General features: G+C 42.6%; 7 protein-coding genes across 7 annotated transcripts; 3 read left to right on the top strand and 4 right to left on the bottom strand.

Moving 5' to 3' along the window:
• Window positions 1–5592: 5592 nt before the first annotated feature.
• On the top strand, window positions 5593–6709 carry M430DRAFT_23545 (hypothetical protein; the record flags this gene model as incomplete). Its single annotated transcript, XM_024864927.1, has 5 exons — window positions 5593–5999; window positions 6069–6163; window positions 6241–6303; window positions 6383–6551; window positions 6601–6709. The coding sequence occupies 5 exons, from the start codon at window positions 5593–5595 to the stop codon at window positions 6707–6709; spliced, it is 843 nt and encodes a 280-aa protein (XP_024724562.1).
• Window positions 6710–7376: 667 nt separating this feature from the next.
• On the top strand, window positions 7377–8444 carry M430DRAFT_31938 (hypothetical protein). Its single transcript, XM_024866068.1, has one exon. It carries the CDS (start codon window positions 7769–7771, stop codon window positions 8228–8230), a length of 462 nt encoding a protein of 153 aa, XP_024724561.1. The 5' UTR covers window positions 7377–7768; the 3' UTR covers window positions 8231–8444.
• Window positions 8445–11031: 2587 nt separating this feature from the next.
• M430DRAFT_31937 (hypothetical protein) lies at window positions 11032–13998 on the bottom strand. The gene is made up of 4 exons (XM_024866067.1): window positions 13129–13998; window positions 11981–13064; window positions 11845–11929; window positions 11032–11791 (listed from the first exon to the last, which is right to left on the bottom strand). The coding sequence occupies exons 1-4, from the start codon at window positions 13512–13514 to the stop codon at window positions 11058–11060; spliced, it is 2289 nt and encodes a 762-aa protein (XP_024724560.1). The 5' UTR covers window positions 13515–13998; the 3' UTR covers window positions 11032–11057.
• A 1569-nt stretch (window positions 13999–15567) lies between these two features.
• On the bottom strand, window positions 15568–17249 carry M430DRAFT_46169 (hypothetical protein; the record flags this gene model as incomplete). The annotated part of the gene is made up of 4 exons (XM_024867825.1): window positions 15568–15986; window positions 16062–16590; window positions 16638–17104; window positions 17162–17249. 4 exons carry the CDS (start codon window positions 17247–17249, stop codon window positions 15568–15570), a joined length of 1503 nt encoding a protein of 500 aa, XP_024724559.1.
• A 2271-nt stretch (window positions 17250–19520) lies between these two features.
• Window positions 19521–20147, bottom strand: M430DRAFT_92384 (hypothetical protein; the record flags this gene model as incomplete). The annotated part of the gene is made up of 2 exons (XM_024869706.1): window positions 19521–19683; window positions 19744–20147. Coding segments are annotated over 2 exons (567 nt in total), but the record flags the coding sequence as incomplete, so codon positions are not given.
• A 1461-nt stretch (window positions 20148–21608) lies between these two features.
• M430DRAFT_94055 (hypothetical protein) lies at window positions 21609–22055 on the bottom strand (the record flags this gene model as incomplete). The annotated part of the gene is made up of 1 exon (XM_024869813.1): window positions 21609–22055. One exon carries the CDS (start codon window positions 22053–22055, stop codon window positions 21609–21611), a length of 447 nt encoding a protein of 148 aa, XP_024724557.1.
• Window positions 22056–23171: 1116 nt separating this feature from the next.
• M430DRAFT_130166 (hypothetical protein) lies at window positions 23172–25214 on the top strand. Its single transcript, XM_024862125.1, has 6 exons — window positions 23172–23808; window positions 23859–24046; window positions 24102–24362; window positions 24410–24897; window positions 24945–25004; window positions 25054–25214. Exons 1-6 carry the CDS (start codon window positions 23491–23493, stop codon window positions 25194–25196), a joined length of 1458 nt encoding a protein of 485 aa, XP_024724556.1. The 5' UTR covers window positions 23172–23490; the 3' UTR covers window positions 25197–25214.
• Window positions 25215–25574: the final 360 nt, after the last annotated feature.

Genomic DNA, 25574 nt, shown 5'->3' with positions numbered 1-25574 from the left:
AGCCTCTATAGATTCTTATAAGGCTTTTATTACGCTTCTCTAGACTTAGAATTTAAGGCGTAGCTAAAGTATAATCTCTTTTACTAGCCTTATAAAAGGTACTTATAGTATTAATAGTTTAGTAGTCTTTTAGTACTTTCTTATTTCTCTTAGCGTTATAGCTATTAAATTTATTAGTAGAGTTTTTATACTAATCTTTATACTAATTAACTTACTACCTAGTTTAAATCTTTGTCTTTTAGCCTAAGGGTTTAGACTATTTAGCTAGTTAGGCTAGTTAGGCTAGTTAGGTTAGTTAGGCTGTCTAGAAAGCCTTTTACTAGATTAGAGGCGGCGTACTATAGCTCTTTTTAGTAGTATAGTTAGACAACTTAGTTGTATAAGTAGTAGCTTTTAGCTTTAGGCTTTACGCTATTTTATAATTACGATTAACGAATAGTAGATAAGAAGACTAATAAAGTTAGTATAGTAAGAGGTATAAGGGGTAAAGAAGTAAAGAAAGGCTTGTATACTAAATTAAGGTTAGCTTAATAAAAGAAAGGTAAGTAAGTAGTAAAGAGTTGTCTATTTATATATTATAAAAATAAAGGCTTAGTAAATTTTTAGTAAAATTAATTTACTTTATAACTAACTACCTTACTTATAGTACTATAATAATAGTACTATATAATATAATAAGAATAAGGACAGTAAGATACGTTAAACGCGTCTATTTATTATTTATTTTAATTATTATACTAATATTTTTACTAATCGTATAAAAGAGTATTATAAAACATTATATAGAAAATTTTAAAGTATTATTTAAACTTATTACTAATTTACTTTTAAACCTTTCTCTTCTCTCTTTTCTTTTTTTATCTTTATTTTATACTTATACTATTTAATAGTCTAAATATAGAATAAAGAGTCTAAAGAACTAAGAGTCTATTAAATTAGCCTAAATATTAAACAAAGAGTCTAAAAGTAAAGTTATAGCCTAAATATTAAATAAAGAGTTTAAAAGTAAATTAATTTTACTAAACATTTTTTACTTTTACTACTCTACCTCTTTTACTACTACCCTACCTCTATAATAATAACAATAATAACAATAACAAGTATAGTTTACGTATTAATCTATACTAATTATTATACTAATTATTAATATAGTTAATTAATAATAACAACGACCTAATCCGCGGCTTACCTTTTAAAGAATTCTTTTAATTAATCTATAGCTCTCTCTTTTTAAAGAATTCTTTTAATTAATCTATAGCTTCTCTTTTTAAAGAATTCTTTTAATTAATCTATAGCTTACCTTTTAAAGAATTCTTTTAATTAATCTATAGCTTTCCTTCTTTCTAAGAATTCCTTTAATTAATCTATAGCTTTCCTTCTTTTAAAGAATTCCTTTAATTAATCTATAGCTTTCTTTCTTTTAAAGATTTCCTTTAACACAAATATAAGAAGGTATATAGTAAGTATAAGTTTACGTATTAATCTATACTAATTATTATACTAATTAATAATATAGTTAAATTTTAATAACTATAATAGTAATAATAGATAATAGTAATAGTAGAAACTTAAAGCGTAAGGCTATAAAAGAGCTCTTAATAAACCTAAACATAATTAAGGTACAAAAGTACTAGGATATAGACAACAAAGTCATTAAAAAGATTAATAAAGTAAAAGCTACTAACTAAGGGGCTATAACATACACTAGAAAGAAAGTAAAAGAGACATCTAAATTTATTAGTATATCTAATATATAAAAACAATAGATACTTAACGATATAAGAGACTAAGTTCTACTATAAAGGTATATTTAACTTTTATATACTAAGGTATTTTATACTAATCTTTATACTAATTAATATTAGATTACAAATAAGAAAGGACTAGAAGACCTTAGCTTAAGAGCTAGGCTATAACAAGATTAGTAGACAATTTACTATTAAAGATAATAAAAATCTTACTTAAAAAGATATTAACTTTAAAGAAGAAAATACTACGTAATATAAAGAGATATAGTAAGAGGATAAAAAATTAAATAATAAAAGTATTAATAAAATTAGTAATAATATTAATAAAAGGAGAGTTAAGGTATAGTAGAGCTACGTCTAGGTATACTAGTTTTATATTAGATTAGTATAAAGATTAGTATAATACTAACTATACCTAAGGTAATATAGCCTAAGAGTTCTGTCTCTAGTAATAGAAATAGTACTAGAGTAAGAGAAGCTTTTATTATAAGGTAATAAAGCTTAAGAGAAAAGGAATAGAATAGCTAAAGAACGATAGGCTATATTATCTAATAGTAGACAGGTACGTGTCTTAGTAATTATTATACTAATCTTTATACTAATCTACTATAAATAATAAGGACTTATAAGACTTCTTACTACTTAAGTAATTTTTTATATTAAAAGAAAAAGCTATATAAAAGAATATAGCTATATAGTATAAAGATAATAATAAATAAGTAGATTTACTAGGGCCTATAGATTAGTAGCTAAAAGATCTAGAGATTAATAATATAAGGTTTACATTTTCTAACTAGTACTTTAGGTATTACTAGACGTATAGACTAATCTACGCTAATAAAGAGCCCTTTAATAAGACGTACGATCGTGTCTTCTTATCTAGTATAGACCTCTTTATAATAAAGGATTTAATTAAGACTAAGAAGATACTAAAGGCGTTTTTTTACGTTTAATTTTTTATAAAAAAGAAATATAAAATAATTATTCTTTTCTTTACGTATAACTTATATTTAGTTATAATACTCTTATCTATAATAGTATAGCCTATAATTTATATAGTAAAAATTAAGATATCTAAAATCAAGGATTATTAGAGGCGTACTATATATAGTAGAAATTACGATTCCTAAAATAAATAAACAAAAAGACAGCTAAGTTACTAATAGTATATAGTAGTAGAATTAAAGCCTTTAAAGGATCTTTAAGAATTCGTTATTACTATAAGGACGTACTTAGTATAACTTAATGTATTATATTATATATTTATACTAATCTTTATACTAATCCCTTTAATTTTTCTTTTTTTAAACATAACTTACTTCTTTTTTTAAATATAACTTACTTTTTTAAACATTTATATTATTAAAAACTACCTTTTACGATTATAACATTATATAATGTCTTTATTATCTACTACTATGTTTATTCCTAATTCCTTCTTAGCTATAAACCTATTTAGTAATAACACTATTACTAATAGACTTTTACTAAATACTATTAGCTAAAGAAATTAATGTTTCTAGTAGACTAAAGACTAACATTACTAATTCCTTACCTAGTAGCTATAGACAGATTAGGTAGCTATAACAGTAGGTTTAAATAATACTAACGTAGTAAAATAGCTAGGTTAAGACATAACTAAAAGATTAGTATACTAGTAACAATTCTACTAGGCTACGAATTAGTATACTAGTAAACTAATAGTTATATACTAAAAGTGTTTTATAATACTTACTTATCCTAATTTAAGAGTACTTATAACTAGTACTACTATCCTTATAAAATACCTAACGTCTAAATAATGTATTAACGTATCTATAAGTTAAAGTTAAGGCTTATAAAGATAACTCTCCCTTTATAAGGCTGTTTTATTATCTATAACTATAAGTACAACTAGTTAGTATAAAGATTAGTATAAACTAACTAGTATATATAGTCTACTACTCTTATAACTAAGGCTTTTTAAGACTAGGTCCTTAAAACAATCGTTTCTTTATAACTCTCTTTTTAGGCTATAAAAAATACTAATCTCTAATAGCTATTAAAGCTATTAAATCCTTGTTTTTAATTACTATTAGTAACAACTATATAGACCTACCTAATATAGTACGTTACTTAAGTTAAAGAGAACATACTTATAAACCTAGTACTAAGTAGTAAGGTAGCCTTATCTCTTAATTATTAGTTAAGTCTTATATACCTTTTGTTTATAAGCGTTATAGTATATTATATTAATAAAGACTAGGTACTTTAAGAAGAGTTAATTAGGTTTAAAAACCTACGTAATGTTTATTTAAGACAGGCCCTAGTAATAGTTGTTAATAATTTACTAACAAATCTTAACCTAACTAGTTAAGTAATATTAATTATAACTAATAATACTAGTAATAACTATACGATAGTAGATAAAATTAATTTGTATCTTAAAGACGTACTAAAGAACAGTTGTTTTCTTAATAAGTAAATCTAATATATTCCTTGTTTATTACATGTTCTTTAGCTTACTATAAAAGCGCTCTTAGGTATAATTTAACTACGACTAACAAATAAAACATTTATTTAGGATTAGAGAAATAAGTAAGAGATAGACAAGCTTAAAAGAATATAATAAGTAAGTAACTAAAGTATACTATATATACTAGTAAAGGTATAGATTAGTTATAATTTTTATACTAATCTTTATACTAATTAGATATAGATTTAGAAGCTTATAGTACTAGTTAACTTAAGTAAGTAAAGATAAGAACATTTTAAATAGATTTAAAACAGGCTAGCTTATAATAATCTAATACGTCCTCTTTAATTAATTATAGACGTAGCTACTTAATAAGACTTTACTATTTTAATGTTAATTTAGGTAATAAGACTTTAAAACACTATTAATAAATTTTATAAAGATTATATAGTAGTATACTTATTTTAGATCTTAAGCGTTAAGTAAGATTAAATTAGATATTTAATTAATCTTCTTTACTTATTTAATTTTTTTATAACTACTATTAGTAAGACAAAGAGTATTACCTTACTATATACTCTATAGATCTATAATAAGTTATTTAAACGCCTAACTAAATCCTACTATTAACTAAAGGTAAAAGTTAATTAAAAACTATAAGTTTGTATTCTTATCTAAAGTATTAACGCTACTAAGGCTAAACTCGACTAATACTATAATAAGATATATATAGATCTTAGTAGTATTTATATAATAAGTGTAATCTTAAACCTAAGGTTAAAATTAGAGACTTTTAATCCTAACTATTATTAGCTTAATTTTAAAGTAAAGGATTAGTAATTAGAGTTTAAAGAGTAGTTTTATAAACTATACTCAATTTAACGACTAGACGGCAAACTGGCTACTGTTTTCGGCCAGTTTCGTCGCTGTTTTCCGCAGCTGACTTGCCAAAATCTCGCGCCGCTCTAGCGCTCGCGTACCTCATGGCCAAGGCGGCACGGCGGTGGGGACCCCTGCCATGGCTGACCTGCTGCAGGAACGCTAAAAAAAGCGAGTGGGTCAAGTCATCATTCGGAGAACCGCTTCTCTCATCCTCGTTCAACATTTTCTGAGAGGGGGAGCAGAAAATGGATGCCCACCATCCCCTAGGTGACCCAAGATGGTGGCCATCCTATATCTTCGTTCGTCCTCCCTCCCTTCTCCACCTTCTTTCCTCCAAGCCTCTTATACTCAACCATCACTGTCCCTCGCTCTACCTCGCTCTACCTCTCTCCTCCCCCTCCGCTGGCTGCCATTGCTTGGGCAGCAGGCTCCTCCTTAACCTCTTCGGCCTTCCTTCTTTACTTTTAATCATCACCGCCGTCGTCCCCTTCGGTTGATCCAGTCGATATGCGTCGTCGCCAACAACCAACACCAAGCTCTTCCTCCGACGACGACAGCGATGGGTCAGACATCGAGAGCTGCTTTGACATAGGGGATGAGCAAGAGGAGACCGACGCTGAGACCGAGCCGACGGACGTTGATACCGATGTCGACGGAGACGACGAGGCAGACCTGCCAGATCTGGAGTGGCTCGCTCACTCGGACAATGCTCACACCGTGCCGATGGACGTCGATACCGACGTCGATAGAGATGACGAGGCAGATCTGGCGTGGATCGCTGGAGAGGAGAACGCCTACCCGCTAGAGTACTACCTCGATCAAGAGAATAACTCCGACGAATCTGAGGATGAAGAGGAGGACTATAGCGATGGCAGTCTCCTCCTCCTAGACATGATCGAGGGACAGTTCGATCGGTGTGTACCCTATTCCCCTTTTGCCTGCCGTCTTCCGCTATCGAATCGCTGATCTGACTCTCTTCACAGGTACTGCAAGTATGTACGAAAGGATCCTGCCCGGATAATGCAGGCCATCTCTCGCCGTACCCTTAAGGCCTTCTTCGAATGGATGTTAAATCAACGTTAGGGGAAGGGTAGGAGGAGGCTTACAGGCATCAAGTCAGCCAGCACGCTCGGGATATACTAGAAGGTCTTCTAGCTCGTGCACGAACGGGCGACTGGGGAGAAGATCGAGGGGAAGATGAACTATCACATGCATCGGGTGAGTACCGCTTCTCGTCTGCCCGCCTAATCCAGTCCGAATCGTCGTAGATGAGAGGCTGATGCACGTCCTTATGTAGGTCCTCAGGAAGCTGGCGAAGAAGTACCGCCTGTCGACGAAAAAGCGCAACAACACGGCGATGTATATCGAGGATCTCGCGAGACTCCTGCAGACCAACCTGACGACGACGAAGTAGAGGTACCTACACGGCCGGCACTGTATCGAAATCAACCTCTTCGGCCAGCTAGGTATATTCTCTGGAAACCGGCCTTTAACGCTCCTAAACCTCCGCTACAGTGATATCGTAGTGACCCTGCTCCGGGACCCGAATAGCGGGCCCCATCGGCTCCTGATCGAGTTCACGTACGAGTTCACGAAAAAGTATCTCGGCACGAAAGATGCATAAGTTTTACTCTAGGCCTTGGCTCCCTCCCCCCCTAATCCCCCCTTTCCTCTTCTATTCTACTAAGACGTGCGACTCACATAGAAGCTAGGAATACGTTTCCACTCCCCGAGATCATCTTTGATCCGTCCCTAGTCCTTAATCCACACGTCGCCCTCCTGGGCCTCATCTTTGCCGACAATGCGTTCTTGGCCCCGAGCCTTACGTCGGCCGAGAGGATCAGCGAGCTGAATATTAAGCCTGGCTATTAGCAGCTGCCCTTGCCTCTAAAGCCGGAACTGGCCAATGTCCCTGTCTTCCGCAAGTCTATCAGGACACCCTATGGGTGGGAGATCTCGCCCGACTAGTAGTTGCCATACACGACTCTCTTGAAGTGGATAAAGCGGCTCGGCGTGCTTACTGGGATCTCGCTGCCCACGCGTCCGTATTCCCTCCGATACGGTGCGGGCAACGCCTTCAACCAGAGCGGTACGTATCCCGTGGCCCCCTTCTCGCAACCCCCCCCCCCCCCTCCCCGCCGCGCGACGTGCTAACTGTAGATGGGCAGGTGACATGAGTGACGCGCTCTAGAACATGATCATACAACACGCCAAGATTGACACCTTTATCAAGCACTACCTCCGGCGGATGGTTACCGCTGATACTCGAGCTATCGTCTCCGGCTACGAACCTTAGCGCGACCTAATACGGGCGGCCTGTCGGATGACTCGCTGGATCGATCCTAACCGGCCGTAGGAACTCACGCTCGAGCAATCCCTGTCCGTCAATCAGGATCCCGTCGTCCGCCGCCTTGTTGCGGAGCGGGAGAAGTAGAAGCGCCGCTTCTAGGGTACGGCGACACAACAGCCCGGGTACCGGATCATTGGCCAGGCCATCTTTAACACCCGGCAGCGGTTGAGAGTGGCGCTCCTCAAGCACCTTCAAGATCGCTAGGATCTGGAAAACCCGATCGACGAGATCGAGCGGCAGCTCTCTAGGCTCAAGCTTAGCCAAGACGTGAAGACCAACTTAGACCAAAACGATGAGATGTCCCCGATCTAGAAGCGCTTGGCCGAGACGTTGATGACGCTCTTGGGAACGACTATCGAAGAAGAGTTCCGTCGCCGCAATGCGGCTATCGATGCAGTCGCTGCCTACTGCTACTTCCAGGAGGGGGCAGCCGCTGCCCAACCACGCAAGAGGTCGTCGACGCGACGGGCGAGTCCGATGCCGTCGAAGGAGACCAACCCGCAGCTAGTAGCCGCCGAGGCCGAGAAGCAATTGTTAAGTGACGCTATATTATTAGTGTTTACTGAGAAGAGGACCACTACCTGCTTCCTCTGTTTAGGGGAGCAGAGCTTGCTATTCGAAAAGCGTATTTACAAGTTTGCCAGTTCGAGAGACTTGACAAAGCACTTTAAGCGGAAGTATCTGGCCCACATCAAAGAAGGGGATCGGCTCTGGTGCAAGGTCTATCGAATGGGGCTGCAGCATAAGCAGCATCTCCAGAATCACGCAGAGACCATCCACGAGATCGTTTTTTAATACTTTAATAATATACTAAAAGCACATAATTACAAAGCTTGCGTTTGCCCCATCTTATCTTTCCTTCTCTACCCTTTCTCGATTACACGCTATTCTCACGACATGCTTTTTAAGTAAACTCATAGCTATTTATGCGTTTGCAGAGTTACTTACTTGTTTCGAGCAACTTTCTTCAAAGCGAGACTAAATTAAGTAAAGCCCTAGCAATTGCGTGAGAATGGAAGACTGTTTTTAAAAAGGAGCCAGTTTGTAGGCTATTGATATAGCCTTGTAGACTTTCTTTTGCTCGTAGTAAGCTTAAGGCCTATCGAGATTGATTCAAGGCTATGAAAGACGTCGTATGCCAGTGCCTGCCAGGCTTCGACGTTGTTACTATATGCTTTTGATTTGGTTTGATAGTTGCCGTATCTTGGACCAGCGAAATCGCCATGAGCAAGACATGTCACGATAAGAGAGATCGATTGAGATGGGATGGTGTAGCTGTCATTTCTTATACTAGCTCTGCATTTAGAATCCACTGCAATTTTGACCTTTTCCCAGCTCACTCCCAAGAACCCATAAGCTCCTAGGACTTACAAGGGTCCCAAGAGACTTGGTCCTAAGACTGCAGGAGGTCCTGGGAACGGTAGTCCCAGGACACACCGCGATCCCGGGACTCTCACCGGTCCTAGGAGCCGGCAAGCATTATGTGCATAGCTAAGGCTTGATCATGCTTTGAGTTTATGTAGTAGATTTATTCAAGCCATATTATCATGTAGACAGATTCCCGCCACGGTTCCTTTATACCAACTATTTGTTTATACTAACTACTTTTTCATAGTATTAGTTTTGTAGTACTAATATCTTATTTGTACTTGTAATTTTATAGTACTAATAGTCTCTTAATACTAATTGTTTTTTTGTACTAATTACGCATTTGTATTAATTATTTTTTAATATAAATAGTTTTGTAATACTAATAAATAGTTTGTACTAATAATTTAATAATACTATTAGCTTTTTAATACTAATGTAAAGAACGGTATATAATGTAGTTTAGTTATTAAGAGAGTTCGGAATCTCGGCAATATGTGAAACAAAACTAATTCTATTTATTTCTATATAATACTAGATAATATTAATTAAAAAGACTCTTGGAATATATAGTAACTACGAAGCTAAAAAAGTTTTGTAATAATTAGTTTCTATCACGATTAGTATTTGTACTTTAATAAAGAATAAAGATTATTATTAATCCTATTTCTAATATACTACTATTATATATCCTTTATACACTTTATAGATCTTAATCGATCTACTATAATACATTACCATTTAGCGTCTTTGATAACTAATTATATATTTGTACTAATTATTTCGTAATACAAATGTTTTTATAATACTAGTAAATAATTTATATTAGTAGTTTAATAGTACTATTAGCTTTTTAATATTAATTAGATTATAGTACTAATTGTATTTTAATACTAATAGTCTTTTAATACTAATCTAATTTTTGTATTAATTATTTTTTAGTATAAGAGTTTAATGTATTTACGTAATTTTAATTTGGTTTCGTAATTCTATAAGCCTCGTTTAATAATATTAGGTAATTATTACTATTAAAATAATGCTTTTAATTACAATAATTGTAAATAGCGAATTAAAAATTAATATTCGAAATAGTACTATTTAAAAATAAATAATTTATTAAGGCAAACTATGGAAGCATACTATACGAATAATATATTAACTAGAGTTAAGGATCCTAAGTACAGCCATTCAAGGGGTTTTATCTCTAGCTCCGGAACTACGTTCCTCCGAGAGCTAAACCTATCCCGGAAGCCGGACGCGGTACGACGGCTCTCCCCTGAATCACATGACTAGATCCTATGGCCAGATCTGCCACTTACTCTAACAGAAATTACAATAAAGTAAAACCTACAATAGAGTACAGGTTACAATAGAGTATAAATTACAATAGAGTACAAATTATAATATAGTAGAAATTACAATAAAGTATAAAGAGGAGGCTCGTCTGATTGGTCGTAGAGTTACAAAATAGTAGACATTACTATAAAGTATTCTATGCTTTGCTACACTATTTTACTCGGAGTTTTGTACTAGAAATGCTATATTCGAGCATTCTGAAAGAAAACGCACGTGACGGGCCTTATAGACAGTTTGAATCCACCTGAATTAGTCTAGCCCATGGGCTTGTAGATAGGGGGGGTAAATCGCAAAAAGCATGGGTCTATATTCCAATTAATACGGTATGCTCAGGAACAGTGGAATTGAAGTCAATCGATTATCCTACAAGACAACTACCATACAATTTATAGTGTGAACATTATTCTAGGTAACTTTACAGGCTAGTGTTAGATGACTCTTTTGTTGTAGGCAACATGTGTAAGCCAGAATGCAATTATCCGATTTTTAGAGGTCTGAGAGATTTCCGCGCCGAGATTCTCGCTCTTCCTTTCCCGTTGCCAAGACGTGTGGCTTCATATCGTTCGGCTGCTCGCTCACTTGTTATTGTTGTGTTGGGGATGCCGCAAACCGGAACATGAATTGAGAGTGTGATGCAGTACTGTATTGAACGTCGCAATGAGATCTGGGCTTTTATATGGCGTCGTTACTTTGTGGTGCGAACGAGGGGCGGGTGGGAGGTTGTGCTACCCGAATACAACAAAAACTCGCAGTAGTTGGTCAGGCACATCTGAGGTAGCTTAATGCAAAAGCTGGGACCCAAGAGCTATTCTTTTGTGAACAATATATTTAATACTTTATATCGACTATTTTGAGCTATAGATCAAATGATTGGGCATAATTACAGCTGGGCCCGCCCTTACAGCCTTGCCGACATCCCATTCGCGCTCATCAATTCCTTGCTTATGTTCATCGAGATCCAATCACTAATCGCCATGTTAGTCACCATGGGATTGACACCACTGGCACTGGGAAACACGCTGGTATCACTGATGTACAACCCATCAGTGCCCCAGACCCTGCCCTTGGAATCTACGACACCGTCGCGCTCGTGGACGGACATGCGGTTCGTGCCCATCTGATGCGCGGAAGCGAATATCGCACCGGGAGGCTTGTTGCCGGCACGTTGGAGATCCGTGAGCCACGCTTGGAAGCACGGGTCAGTGACGCCAGGGTCGATGTCGTCTGCGGGGGAGGATGGGGTGGAAGAATCTTCTGGGTTGCGGATGAAGGGTGCGACGCCGGGGATACCGGCGAAGATCTCCGTGGCGCCCTCGACGTAAGCAATCTTAGCCAGGGCGATACAGCCAGTCAGGATGTGCTGGCGATCGAAGGCGCTGGGGGTGTATTCGATGCGGATGCCGCCGGTGACGGGGTCGGGAAAGACACGGCCGCTGTCGCGGTCGCGGGCGAGAGAAATCCAGCAGCTGGCGTGACGGAACTTGAGGGCGAGCTTCTTGAAGTCGAGGCCCTTGGCAACATTAGATAGACTCAGGGCGAAGGATGGGAGCATGACCAGAGCCTCAAGCTTGGTGCCATGACCGTGGCCGTCGAGATCCTCAAAGGAGGAGACGACGGATGTGAGGATCCCACCTGGGAATTGTCAGTAGGGATTACGAAGGCAAAAGAGGAGCCGATATACTCACCCTCCCAAGGCCGCACGTCCTCCTTAAAGATGGCGCCCATTATGTTGACCGGATGGAGGTACAGGTGGCGTCCGATATGTTGGTTCTATCCAGGTCAGTGAAACGTTAATATCCAAGCGATCTTTCATTTTCTCACCTTCAGACCGCTCTGCAGCAGCAGGATCGGACTCCACAGCGCCCCGCAAGATACAACGACCTTCTTGGCCTTGATGATGACCTTCCTGACCGTGCGGTCAGAGATGGGGCCGTCGACGCCCCCGCGGCTGTTTCTCGAAGTCCACGTGCCCTCGACCCCAGTGGCGGTCTTTCGGCCGCTTGACTCGTCGAAGAGCACGCGGTCTGCGGTAAAGCCCTCTATGAACTTGGCGCCAGCTCGAGCAGCATCAGGGAGCCAGGCGACGGTAGGGCCTTGCTTCTGGGCGGAGGCGCATCCCAACGAGCAGTGTCCACAATAGTGCTCGCTGTTGCCAGTGTTCTGGGGGACTGCCTTGGCTGCATAGCCCAGCTTCCTCGCACCGTCTAGGAGGACACGATTACCGTGGTTATGTTTGATATGGTCCGCCGAGACGCCCATCTTATGGCACACGCGGTCCAAGCAGGTCTGAAACTCGGAGGTCTCGAAGAAGGTCAGTCCTCGATCCTGTGCCCACTCCTTCCGCACAAAGCCCTGGGTCTGCAGAGAAGCAGACCAGTTGACCGTGCCGCCGCCGCCCCAGGTACTGCCGGAAATCACAGCAGTCGACCCGTCGTCGCTGAACGTCGATCCTCCATTGTCAAATAGGTGAACCGGGCCCTCCTCCTCTGTCATGGGGAACGCCTCCGTAGGATAGAAGTGCGATTTATCCACAACCAGAACCTTATGTCCCGTCTCAGCCAGATTCTTCGCACACACGCCGCCGCCGCATCCCGATCCTACAATCACCACGTCCGTCTCGATGACCTCTGGCTTGTCGCCGGCTGCAAACTTCAGGAACTCATATTCGAAGAGCGTTCCTCGCTCTATGTCGCTGGGGTACGATGGGAACCCGCTAATCTTGTAGTAGCTGAGGCTGGTCTTGAGCCATAGGTTCTTAGCGGCGCCGGTCATCTGCTTGTGGAAGCCGTTCAGGGCGGGGATGTAGGAGAGGCGCCAGCGATCGAGGCAGGCTTCGCGGATGGCGAGGGACTGCTGGAGGAAGGGGGTAGAGGAGCCGGTCAGGATGAGGGAGCCGACACGGGTGCTAAAGCGGATGGTCAGATTACTGATCTGGAGGCTCAGGGATTTCAATATCTTTCCTTACTTACGTTAAGAGGAACAAGACTAGCGAGAGTTTCTTCCTCGCCGTCTCGCTCGTATGCACCACCAACGTCCGCTTCAACAACGACTGGAAGCGCGGGTTGTCCGACGGCCTCTCTAGCAAGTACGCATCTAGCTCGGCAGTGTTCGGAGCCTCAACGACATTCTTCTGCAAGTGTTCGACCATCTTCGCATACTCTGCGTCTGAGATGGAAAGCTGGTTGTTGTCTTTGGTCGCCGTGCCTCTTCGCACTGATGGTACCACGGCATCCATGATCGCCAGCAACGTGTTCCATTGCCATTCCGTGAAGTCCTCGCTGGGAGGGAGATCCGGCAGAGCAGTAGAGAGGGGAGCGAGAGCCCCAGGCTTGGAGGAGATCACGGAGGGGATCATCTTATGAGGGAGGAGAAGGCAAGGTAACGAAGGAAGTAAGTGATCGTTCGTCAGAGACTGAAGAAATCAAGCAGTGACCAGCTATGTAAGATAGATATAGCTCCGCTTTGCTCCGGTACGAATGGTAAACGGGTCGTCAGCCAGCCTCCTCCAGAGCTCTCTTCTGCTACAGCATTGCGGAGACGCCCTGTGAGTGTGAACTTCTCCTTCCCGTGCTCTGGCTCGGCCGATCCCATCGCGAGCCCCGGTTGTGTTCGAAAAATGCAGGGGACGGGGACATGGGAATACGCAGGAGTGGACATGATGTGGAAGGATCTCCTCACTACTGTCATCCGATTCTGTACGTGCGGGGTGAATGAGAATGTTGAAAGGACGACTACAACCATGTGCATGCAGGGAGGAGGCCAAGGAGGACAACCCTGCAACGCGTTCTTGCTTTTAAGGCCGTGTCTCAAGAACTGTGGGCGCTTGGGGGTGGGCTAGGAGGACTAGGGTAGCTGTTTGTGTACACTGTATCTACGAGTGCGCATATCACTCGCGCCTGTGCCCGACTTGCTTGTTTTGAGGTGCAGCAGGCGTAATCGTGCGTCTTGGCGCACAGTTAATGATGTTCAAGCTGGGCATGACGCACGAAAAGCTCTGTGGCCTGGATAGACATATACAGCCAGTCTCCGTGAGGAGAAGATGCGATGGTGGGAGGGTTGGCATGGCCATCCCAAATCAGGCATGAAAATGAGATAAGGAGGCACCTACAGTAGGCTACAAGTACTGTCTACACGCATATATATATATATACGTATACGGTAATCTCTTCTTCATAGAGAGGAGAGCCCAGAGCGACTCGGCCGTCTCCCGCAATCCCCCGGAGCGGGTGGGGGCTTTGGCAGCGGTAGGAGGGCCATGGTGAGGCTATCGAATCAATATTCAAAAGAAATTGTTACGAAATCCCTGTCTCAGGAGTCAGAATGGGCGTGACAGCCTTGCTTCTGGCAGTTCTAAATATTCGTCGGCTCTCTTGAAATGCGATGTTGGAGCCACTTAAGCGAGTCGACGATTATGGTAAAATGTGTCCGGTCTGTCTTGGCTGCCGGCTGCAGATGTAGGCCTGAGGCAGCAATAGAGCTTAAGGTTGACGTTCGAATAAGTTGGGCTCAATTGGCTGGACTACCTAACTATAGAGTGTCTGTACTGCCCCATATATCCAGTAAGTGACTAGTCCAGCTGATCAGATATAGCTGAATATCCAGCTGGATATGAGTTCCATTTGATGTCCTCGTGACAGAAATCTCTGATGACAAAGGTATTAGTACGTATCCGCCAACAATACAGTACCTACAGTAGGAGTTTCTCTCACATGGTACAGTAGCGGTAGCTCGGGAGGCGAAATTATCGAAAATAGTTTTCGAGCGGGAAACACTGTGATAAATCTCCGATTGGTGGAGGGATACTTCCGTATTGGGATTACGGGGTTCGCAGCCGCAAGCGGAAGCAGGGATAGAGCCGGCGCTTCTGTGCCACACTAACCCCGCTCCATACTGTAGGCGCATTCCTGCCCACATGAAACTGAAGCTTGTATCTCCAATCCTCTTGGTCATCCTTGTAGACTTCATGTTGACCAGTATCGTGGGCTTCAAGTACATACTGCCCATATAGGTGCCTAGTAGGTGACTCATTTGTTTGCTCAGTAAGAACTGTCGCACCGTCATCTGTGGCGATAGCCGCGGCAGACTCATAGCACGATTTCAGAAGTACTACAAGCATCTAGCACAATACTGTTACAATCAAACCTAACATCCAAGAAAGTATTTTTGTGTAATTCTAATAACACTTTAGATCTTTTAACTGCACAACACCTCCAGAGGTAGCCACTGGTTTCAAGAGCAGAGCTATGATCCCCAATCGTGCTACGAGACATCGTATGAATTACTCCAGTGTAAAGGAGTTAATTCTAATCTTACCAAGAAAAAGTACATATGCAGGCGGATACTAAATGGGCAATTCTTGAACGTTCATCACATCCACTGAATTCATTCTACCTAGCAGATTCTTTCAGTTATGTAGGTGTGAGCGCTACCTTGGTTCCATTCTTGCTGGCCATGGTCAAGGTGAGCAACTCCTTAAAAGGTTGTGGATCTCGACTTTCAACATTCTTGAAGCGCTGAACAATGCGCACAATAGTATATCCCGCCTCTGTTAAAGCAAACTGCTGACCGATGCAGATCCGTGGCCCACCATTGAAAGGGATGTAACCCCATCCTGGCTTTAGCTTTTCCCATCTTTCAGGGCGATACTCGGTCGCGTCCGGCCCAAAGACTTCAGCCAGACGATGCATGCTGTACACGCTGTAGAACACTTCTCCTCCTTTAGGAACAAAGACGGGGTCTTTCCCGTCCGGGCCACCACCGACAGGGAGATACGTATCTTTATTGGCCATGCGAGTGTTAAGTGGTACGACTGGGTACAGTCTCAAGGCTGTTAATAATTTAATTCAGCTTGTGCGTCTTTGAATACTACTCCACTTCAGATCCATAGAGGTAGACGACTTACTTTCATTGAGAATCCATGTGAGGTACGTCATTGACTTCAGGACTTCAAATGACGGTTTGCGGCCCTCGAGTGTCAGCACTTCCGCTCTGAGCTTGGTCCACACATCAGGGCGTCTAGCCAAAATAAAGAAAGTAATGCTCAGGAGGCTGGCAGTAGTATCCCGGCCTGCCAACAGGATGTTTAGGAGCTGATCTGTGAGCATCTTTTTATCGAGCTTCTGTTTAGATAACTCGTAGAGGAACACGTATGGCTGATCGGCGTCTTTGGTAGTTGCTTCGGCATTGTACGGGTCTTGATAGTCAATTGCCTTCTGGACGAATCGATCAACAAAATGGCGTGCTTCGATGGTTGCCTTCGAGAATGGCTTGTCTCTGTGAATGAACATAAGGGGACCTAGTCTCAAGCGAATGGCCAATCCATCCTGGGACTTATTGAAATCTTGTGCGAAATGGGATGATACTACCGTTGAGTCATGATTCAACGAATCCACAGACTCTCCGAAAAGGAATTCAGTAGCAGAGTCCATGGTCTACCGAGGCATTAGCGTTGGGTTCACGCAGCGAATATTAGACATACCATCTCGAAAAACAACTCTTGCAAGTCTACCGTTGACCCATCTTGAGGTATGTGCTCGATAAGCTTTGAGACATGTTTCTCGTAAATATCGATATCAGATATCTGGTTACGGACAAAGTTTGGCCGTACCAGGGCCCGTGAATGTTCCCAGACCTCACCATCGCTTGCGAATATTCCCTGACCAAGAAGAGGCCGGAGGGCCTTGTTCCGATAATGTCCCAAATCAAAGTCTTTAAACTTAGTTGCTAGGATGGCTTGGACATTTTTCGGCTCAATCGTCATAACTATGGCCCGACCCAGGGAGGTTTGGAATGTATTGCCGTACTGTTGATGCCAGGTTCGAATAAGCTCCAATGACCGACAGTCCTTCATTGACTGGAGCAACGCGAATAGCCGACCAACATTAAGAATACCGGCAGGAGCTATCTGTGGTTTACGGCAGTTGTTCTCACGCGAGAACTTCCACTCTTAAGCGTTACTTAGCCAGGTTGACGTGGGGAGTTTCGAGTAGTTTGACTACATACCGGCCTGTTTTTTGATCGCAAACCTTGCCACAAAAAGCACGAGAACACCAAATAGCACAAGGTATGAGTTATATCCCAAAGGAGCCATCGTTCGAAAGATTGTCCGTTGTGAGAATCTTATAAAATTGCGAAGTATGAGTTTGATAATCTGAAAGTTGGGTAATCGTTTTGTGTGAAGGTTCTCTGTGACGACCACAGAGGTTTTATATCTAATCTATTTGGATGTCCCAGATAACCTATATTCACAAGCAACCAGCGCTGGAGCGCGGAGCCCCGGCCGTGTATCTTCATGCGTGGTGACTTCTTTCTTATTATGGTAAGAATAGTCGCATGAGAGTCGACCGGAGACATCTTACCATAATAGGAGATGCGTGGAGTGGAGAACATCTCTCTACTTCCCCACTCCCCCACTTCCCTTCCCGGTAGCCTCGGTCTCTGTCCTGGCATGCCGAGACTCATGATAAAGACGCCTGAGGCAAAAGTTCTTAATATCACCGTATAAATCAGATGAACATAGTTCAGCTCTGAAGCTTGCTTGTGTTGCATAATTCTTTTTTGGATTCAGAAGTGTATTCATCTTTCTGTTTAGCAAGTCGCTCCTGAACACAATGGTTATTGGGTTCGGTGGCTCACGGACCCCCTGGGACAAGGTGGACGTCGCTGTGGAGGAATTGCTAGCAGCAGCACGTATGTACATCACTCCTTGGGTTATAGTCGTTATTGAGCCGTTCCAACGTTACTAGGCAATTTACACAAGGCAGTTGAGATGGAACCTGCTAGTATGGGTTTACTAACTGCTGGCTCCATCGGTCGCAAGGCAGAGTCTGTCCGGCAGGCTATCAACAAATTGAACAAGACGCTTGCTGCCTGTGCTATAGCTGAGCCAGACGGGAAGCTACAGGAGCAGCATACCGAAAATTCATTGCAACGCATTGAGGCCAACAGCCCTCTGTTGATTGATGTCCTCAAGAGAATGAGTGAAGTCCACTATCATCGCTTCTGCGAACTTGGCATGGGTATCCCTACTGTCGTAAAGATGCGCTGGGCTGGATTGAATCATCGACCAAGGAGTGTCTAACGACATTGGAACAGACTAATAAAAACACGGAGCTTGTTGACCGGATTAATGGTCTCCGGGACCAACTGCTGACGGCAGAATCTGAGGCGCTGGATGTCTACAGGGCAATTTAGGCGTGACTACTAGTTGGTCGTCTTTCTTACTATGGACTACAGACTTGGTTAGCAAGTTATAGAACGGTGGATTTTCAAGTTTCTAGCTTTCAGGCTCATGTCAAATGGATGATAAGACGCTTTTGCATTACTGTTCCGTGGGAATCATGCTTACCATTTGACGTCATGTTGACTGTGCTTCCCTAACCTACACATGAGAATTAGAAGCAACGTCACCAGACCTTATGTGGAATGACTTGTATTTTTAGCTGTATAATGTTCTATTACAAGCTATTCTCCGGATGCCAGCTATCAAAATATCCTCAGTATGCCTGAAACATAGGACGTTGTTAGATGTGCTCACAGCTACCCCATATACTCCATCTTAACGGCAATTTTCATAGCATTACCAAGGTACGTTACAATGTTAACTTTAGTTTATGGAACTGGATAGCTCTTGATAAATTACTCCACTCCCTATAGGTATTCCATACCCAAATATTCTATCCAAACCTCATATCGTAGGCCGCAGACCAGGTTCCTCCATAGTGAGAGGGGAGGGATGGTATCTGTAGATTCGAAAATGGCAGTCTCATATCTGGCTGTGTGGTCAAGGTATGACAGCGAAATAGAGATTTTCCTCGACCAAATCAAACCAGAGGCCATCGTATCCAGATTCCTTGGCTGCCCTGATATGCTCAACGAAACCACGTAGCTTTGACGCACATATGCTCTGGACTGTAAAACTAGACAGCTTTTCCAGCAACTCTTCCCCAGGTCCTTCAACTTCAAGCATAACTAGCATCAATGGAAATATCACTGGGAGAGCTACCCAGCTCCTAGGTGTCGATTGGGGTAAAGACGAGAGTTCTCTGAGAATACAGTTCGCGTAGCGTTGCCCAATAGTATCCTGAACCCCAAGAGGATACCGCAGTCGATGGATGACCAATAAAGCTGCGAGATGATAGGCGTTTGCTTGTGCCATCATCATCTGCACCTCTTTCCCTCCATAACTGGAGAAGAAGTTGGAGGGTAGCACAGGCACCCAGTCCCGGATACTTTGTTCTATATCATCGAACTCGTCACCGCTTGCTTGGGTTGCCCTGGAGCCGACTGCGGTTTTGGCAGAGTGACTTTGATAGCAAAGATCATACAGGAGAGGCAAGAGCGTCGAGCACAGACCCACGTAGCGATCAACAACGATCCGGTCTTCGAGATCCAACCGTATGATTGGGACTTTACGACGCACAAGGCATTCGACTGTGTCTACCAGAACCGGGCAAATTGTGATGGTGTCCAGGGCAGGCTCCTGAACTAGCAACGGAAACTGCTGCTTCGCCGAGATGAGCGAGCTTCGAATGATGGCATGAGCCGAAGAAGAAAACATATCGGTGAGTATGTCAAACACGAACAAAACCTGACCAAGGAGTAGAACGCAAGCAGCATCGTGAGGTTGCAAAATGCCCACATTTCGTAGGCACTGCAAGCCCTTTGCTCCTTTTTGCATATCAGCTGCGCACAAGCTGGTGTGGGTCGAAGTGTGGTATTGCGTCATCAGCCGTAGGAAAGCCAGATACCCGTCTGTTATAATCGAACCTGACAAAACAAGAATTGAATATACGGCCTTTTGAAAATCGCCCGTAAAGCTGGGTCCAAACATAAACGGCATATGTGTTGCAGCGAAGTCATCCGTACTCGTCACCGTACGCATTGCATCACGGATAGTCTGGAGGCTGAAGCGGGACTCCAGCATCAGCTCTGAACGTATTGGCGGGATGTCGTTATCCTCTTCTGTATCATCTCGGGATAACGGCATGTTCGGTCTGGTCAAGCTGAGGCGTAAGCCAGGCGTACGCGACATCCGTGTGGCCCTGTTCGCTGCTTTCGTACCACTGCGTCCGAAGTCCCAAATCCGTAGATTGCCGTGGAGAAGCTGTTTCACGACAGGCGGGCGACCGATTCGTCTCCCCTCGCGAAACCTGGAGCAAGCAAGCTTCAGATGACGACATCTGGAGCATGTCTCAGCCGTAGATAGGAAGGAACATTTTTCCTTGTTTTCGTAACACTGGTCGCAAGCTCTCAGTACCATGGTGTCGACCAACTGGACCTTTTACATGATGTGGTGAGATGTGGTGGACAAAAGCTATCTGCCAACTTGGAGGACTAAGCAAGCCTAAGTAGCAAACGGTACAGGACTCCTACTGGGTCACGCGTACCAGTGGGTACCCCGCTTTCCCCAGATTCAACTCAATCTTGAGACGTTTTGGTATCCACGTCATGCTGATGAACTCACTACGCCCAATATGGCTAGACTGGTGATGTTTACAAGGATACTTTGACTTTGCCCTCCACCTGGGTGTAGGCATGCGCAATTTATAATTACATAATTATACTAATATCGTACTCTGGTAGATTTATATAATAACGTAGTCCACGATATTATTTTTGTATAAATCTAGTATAGTTCTAGTATAACTTAGTATAAAAAGAGCATAGAATTCGAGAAATACCTAAGAATCCAGAGGCAAAAATCTTGTGTTTTTAGGGGATGGGACCCTTGTAACTTGGGTCCACTAGCACGCCGAGATTTGCGATCAAACCGCGCTAATTTTATACTTTCATGGTATGGGTAATAATTGTAAAAACAGGGGTTAATTTATCTAACGCTGCTTTAATATTTTGTGTACCATCCCCTAGCATCTATGACTACTTGGCATCTCTCTCTCATACTATGTACAAGCTCTCTAATTCTATCATGAGTAATAGATTCCCACGCTTCTTGTACTACTTGCCTCAATCTCTTATAGCTACTATGCACTTGAGGGTAATGCTCTTGGATATAATCCTTCATATCATCCCAAATAGTCTCAATAGGATTGAGGTCTGGGGAGCAGGGAGGCCACTCAATAACCCTTAACTCTGCAGCTTTAAGGACAGACTTTGTGAAAGTAGAAGCATGCCCTTTAGCATTATCTTATTGAAACTGCAACTCTGGGTACTGCCGTAGAATCTCATCCACTATAGGGATAATAATTCCACAATATGATCCCTCATTTATAGTCTCCCAGTCCTTCTCCCAAAATAAGCCTTTATGCCGTCCATATTTTCCACTTACTAACTCCCAAAACATCCACCCAATCCTCCTTTGGTGCCGTGGCTATACACAATCTGGATGCTCTCTCTCATTATCCCTACAAGTGACCCAAATACGAGTATATCTTCCAGGTTGCGCCCATGTTTCATCACTCCAAAGGATCTCATCCCATTGCTCGTCCGTCTAATTGATATGCTCTTGTGCCCACTCAAGTCTCTTCCTTCTATTTTCCTTAGTAAGAGGGCACTTTCTCTTAGAAACCCGACGTTTATACCCTTCCTTCTTAAATGCTATCCTTATGGCAGATACCCCGTAATCCCAACCAAGTATCCCGGGGATAGCTATCCAAGGTGTCTCGCGATTATCTCTAGAAGCTGACACCCATTGGATTAGCTTCTTCCTTTGAGGGGTATTGAGTAATACTCTCCTCCCAGACTTGCGCTTTTGAGGGGTAAGGCGATGCTGAATTGCGTAGCAGATCTGGCGGTAGGTGTGCCCAGTTTGAAGGCAAATTTGATCGCGAGTAAAATTAGCATCGAAGAAGAGGGTCTGAATACGTAGCCTTTCATCGCGCGTAAGCTCTGGCTCCTTAGGTTGCTTAGGAACTGGTACTTTGAATGTTGATTCCATGCTGAAATGATAGTATTGTAGTAGTAAAAGCGGCGTTGACGCACTTCTTATTCATTGGTGGTACACCCCTGCTAGCGTAGAATGCACTAGAAGTCTTGGCACAATTATTACCGATACCACGAAGTAGTTTACAGAGGTTGCCAGAAGTACTGTACCTCGTATTCGCACATAGTCCCGTGCGAGTTCACTTTATTCAGCCAACCACAACTCAGTGTATGATATTTAGCAGATATTATTGGCCATTGTGCACGAGCCATGTGCGAATACTTTTGGCACCTTACTGTAGTACTTGGTACATTCTGGGCCAGAAGCACAAGGAATTAAGACTTTTAATTGACTAAAAGACATATGTAAGGCTTAGTCGGCATATCGTAACGTACAACAAAGTTAAGACTGTTCTATTACGTTATTACGTAATAAGGTCCTGTATTATATATTACAGTATAATTTAGCGTACGAAAGGGGGTCTCAAGAAGTCAAGAACCACCCCCTACTGTAGTTCCGCCATCACTATGAAAGGAAATCTATGGGGCGATGACTTATCCTGTATTTTTGGTTGGCCTGAATGTCTCACCGCCTTGCAAGGGTAGCTCTTGACTTCTTGAGGCCCCCTTTCGTCCCGAGGCTCAGTGCGCTTATTGCTACATGGTAGATTGCCGAGGATAGTCGTTCGGCCAAGGCCTCACCCGATCCTCGGCTAATCCGTTAATGGGTGAGGGAGGGCAATGCGCAAATCACAGCAATACGCAAATCGGAATTTTGGTAAGGGGATACCAAAATAGAATTAAGCATACAACTAGGGAATCTTTATTAATAATTATAGTAGTTTTTATATGAGATCTAGAACTCTAATAAATTTGTTTTACATTAGAATTAAGTATTAAAAATTTGGCGTTATTAAAAAGAAATCCGCCCATACAAAATTTAGGCCTTTCGTACAAGCGCTCCCCTCTATGCAGCGCGGTACGGGCACTTTTTGCTATATACAGTTAGAGATCAGGGGTGGGGTAGGCCAGCGGCAGTTCCGCCACCCTGAATTCAGTGGGTCTTCCGCATGATCCCCAAAACACTTATTGTACAGTACAGTACTGTATGTAGATCACAATCAACGGAACACGGCATTGCTCGCCGTCGAGCGCACGATCTGCACGGACACTTGTTACTGCATTCAGATGGCTTTGGAGCGTCGGCTGCATCTGCCTCAAGGGTGACGAGCTCAGGGCTTCTGCCTTGCTTGAATTTCGGGTCAACATGCTACTGCATGGTATTACTTCTTCCTGCGCACAGAATCAGATGAAGACGGCACATTCTTTCCGAAAACGGCTGTGGGCTTAACCTTACTCCACGATGAACATCCTACTTTAGTCGTCGGCTGGTAGCTGATCATGTCTTTCGTTTTTTTCCATCTACCGATCAGAACAGCGTTCAAATCATCATGGCAGCAGTTACAACAAACGGCTCCAAGGCTACCCTCGATTTCACAACTTTCAAGAACATAATCAACAATGAACTCGTTGATACGGTGAAGCACCATTACGGAATAAACCCCGCAACACTGGAGAAGCTCCCAAACGTCCCGATCGCAAATAAAGTCGATCTTGATAATGCCGTTAAGGCTGCTCGTGCTGCCTTTGAGAAATGGCGGAACGTGTCCCGCGAAGAGCGCAATGCTGCGGTCTTGAAGTTTGCAGATTTAATTGAGGCCAATGCTGATGGCTTCACTAAACTATTGACTTTGGAGCAAGGCAAACCTGTACGTGAAGCATTCCTTCATAATGGCTAACACAACTAATATTATGGCAGACTCCACAGGCTACGTTCGAAGTTGGAGGATGTGTAACTTGGCTTCGTGCCTTGTCCCAGATCAAAGTGGATGATGAAGTATTCGAAGATACCACGGAGAGAAAGGTTGTCACGAGATTCACACCAATTGGAGTGGTTGGAGCTATTGTTCCGTGGAACTTCCCTTGTCTCTTGAACATTGGCAAGATGTATGTCTTCTATTTTTATGTTCTCTGTGCACTCTCCTGATTGTAACTTCTATAGCGGTCCCGCGGTCCTCATGGGCAACACGATCATCGTCAAGCCGTCTCCATTTACTCCGTACACTGCTCTCAAATTTGCAGAACTGGCATCGAAATGCTTTCCACCAGGAGTCGTCCAAGCACTATCTGGTGACGATAATTTAGGCCCCTGGATGACAGCTATCGAAGGGATCGATAAGATTTCCTTCACCGGTTCTACTGTTACTGGTAAGAAGGTGGCCGCGAGCGTAGCAGCAACAATGAAACGTCTAACCCTCGAGCTGTGAGTATTTCCGGAGACACGTCCCCCAGCTGCTAATTCCGAGCCAGTGGCGGCAAAGACCCAGCTATTATCTGCGCCAGCGTCGATATCCCCAAAGTCGCAGCAGAAGTATGTACATATGCCTTCCTCAATTCCGGGCAGGTCTGCCTGGCCATTAAGCGTGTTTATATCCACAGCTCTATCTATGCTGCCTTCCGAGATGCCATGGTCAAGTACACCAAGGCCCTCAAAATTGGCAATGGCCTTGATGAAAATGTATTCTTTGGACCTATTCAGAACGAAATGCAATATAAAAAGGTGAGGAGTTTGTTCGATGACATCGCGAAGGAAAAGTGGAAGGTTGCGGTTGGAGGAACTATTGACACGGATATAACGGGCTATTTTATTAACCCGACAATTGTTGATAACCCGAGTGATGAGTCGAGGATCGTCAAAGAGGAGCCCTTTGGCCCGATACTTCCAATCTTGTCCTGGGATACTGAAGAAGAGGTCATTAAACGGGCAAATGCTTCGGAGCTGGGTCTTGGTGCTTCTGGTAAGTTTTAATCAATCAGATACCGAGATGAAAGTTAATAGTTATAGTATGGAGCAATGACATGGAGGAAGCTGAGCGCATTGGAAATCAAATCGAGGCTGGAACTGGTGAGTTTTCCCTAATCTAGTAGCGACAAATCAAAACTAATCCTTATAGTTTGGATTAACACGCACTTCGATGTCTCCCCGGTTATCCCATTTGGCGGCCATAAACAGTCTGGCCTCGGTGTTGAGGGGGGTGTTGCTGGTATGAAAGGGATGTGTAACCAACAGACCTTGAATATACATAAGATTAAGTAGTCTAGTCTAATTCGAACGATAATTCCTTTTTTATTATTTATTCTATGTTATATGATATTAAACTAGTTTTAAATGGAAATATAGCTTTAAGGTTTTAAAAAAGGGTCGCGTGGCTTTAAGTAATTGCTAGAGACAAAATGCTATATAATATGTGATAGATGGTGTAAGGGGCTGACGCCTTAGTGCTCAATCAAAAGATGTATTGCTAACAAAGAGGAACAATTGAGGAGAGAAAGAGAGAGTCTTACTCTCTCAAGTACTATATACATAGACCGCCACGCTACGTAGCCACGGCAACGCAGGTCACATGACCTCATGTCAAAACCAAGTTCCAATCCCGGGTCCAATTCGTTACAGATGGAATATGTCTTGAATACG

The sequence above is a fragment of the Amorphotheca resinae genome (assembly GCF_003019875.1).
Source record: "Amorphotheca resinae ATCC 22711 unplaced genomic scaffold M430scaffold_1, whole genome shotgun sequence".
Lineage (NCBI taxonomy): Eukaryota > Fungi > Ascomycota > Leotiomycetes > Helotiales > Amorphothecaceae > Amorphotheca > Amorphotheca resinae.
This window is presented reverse-complemented; position numbering and strand designations above follow the sequence as displayed.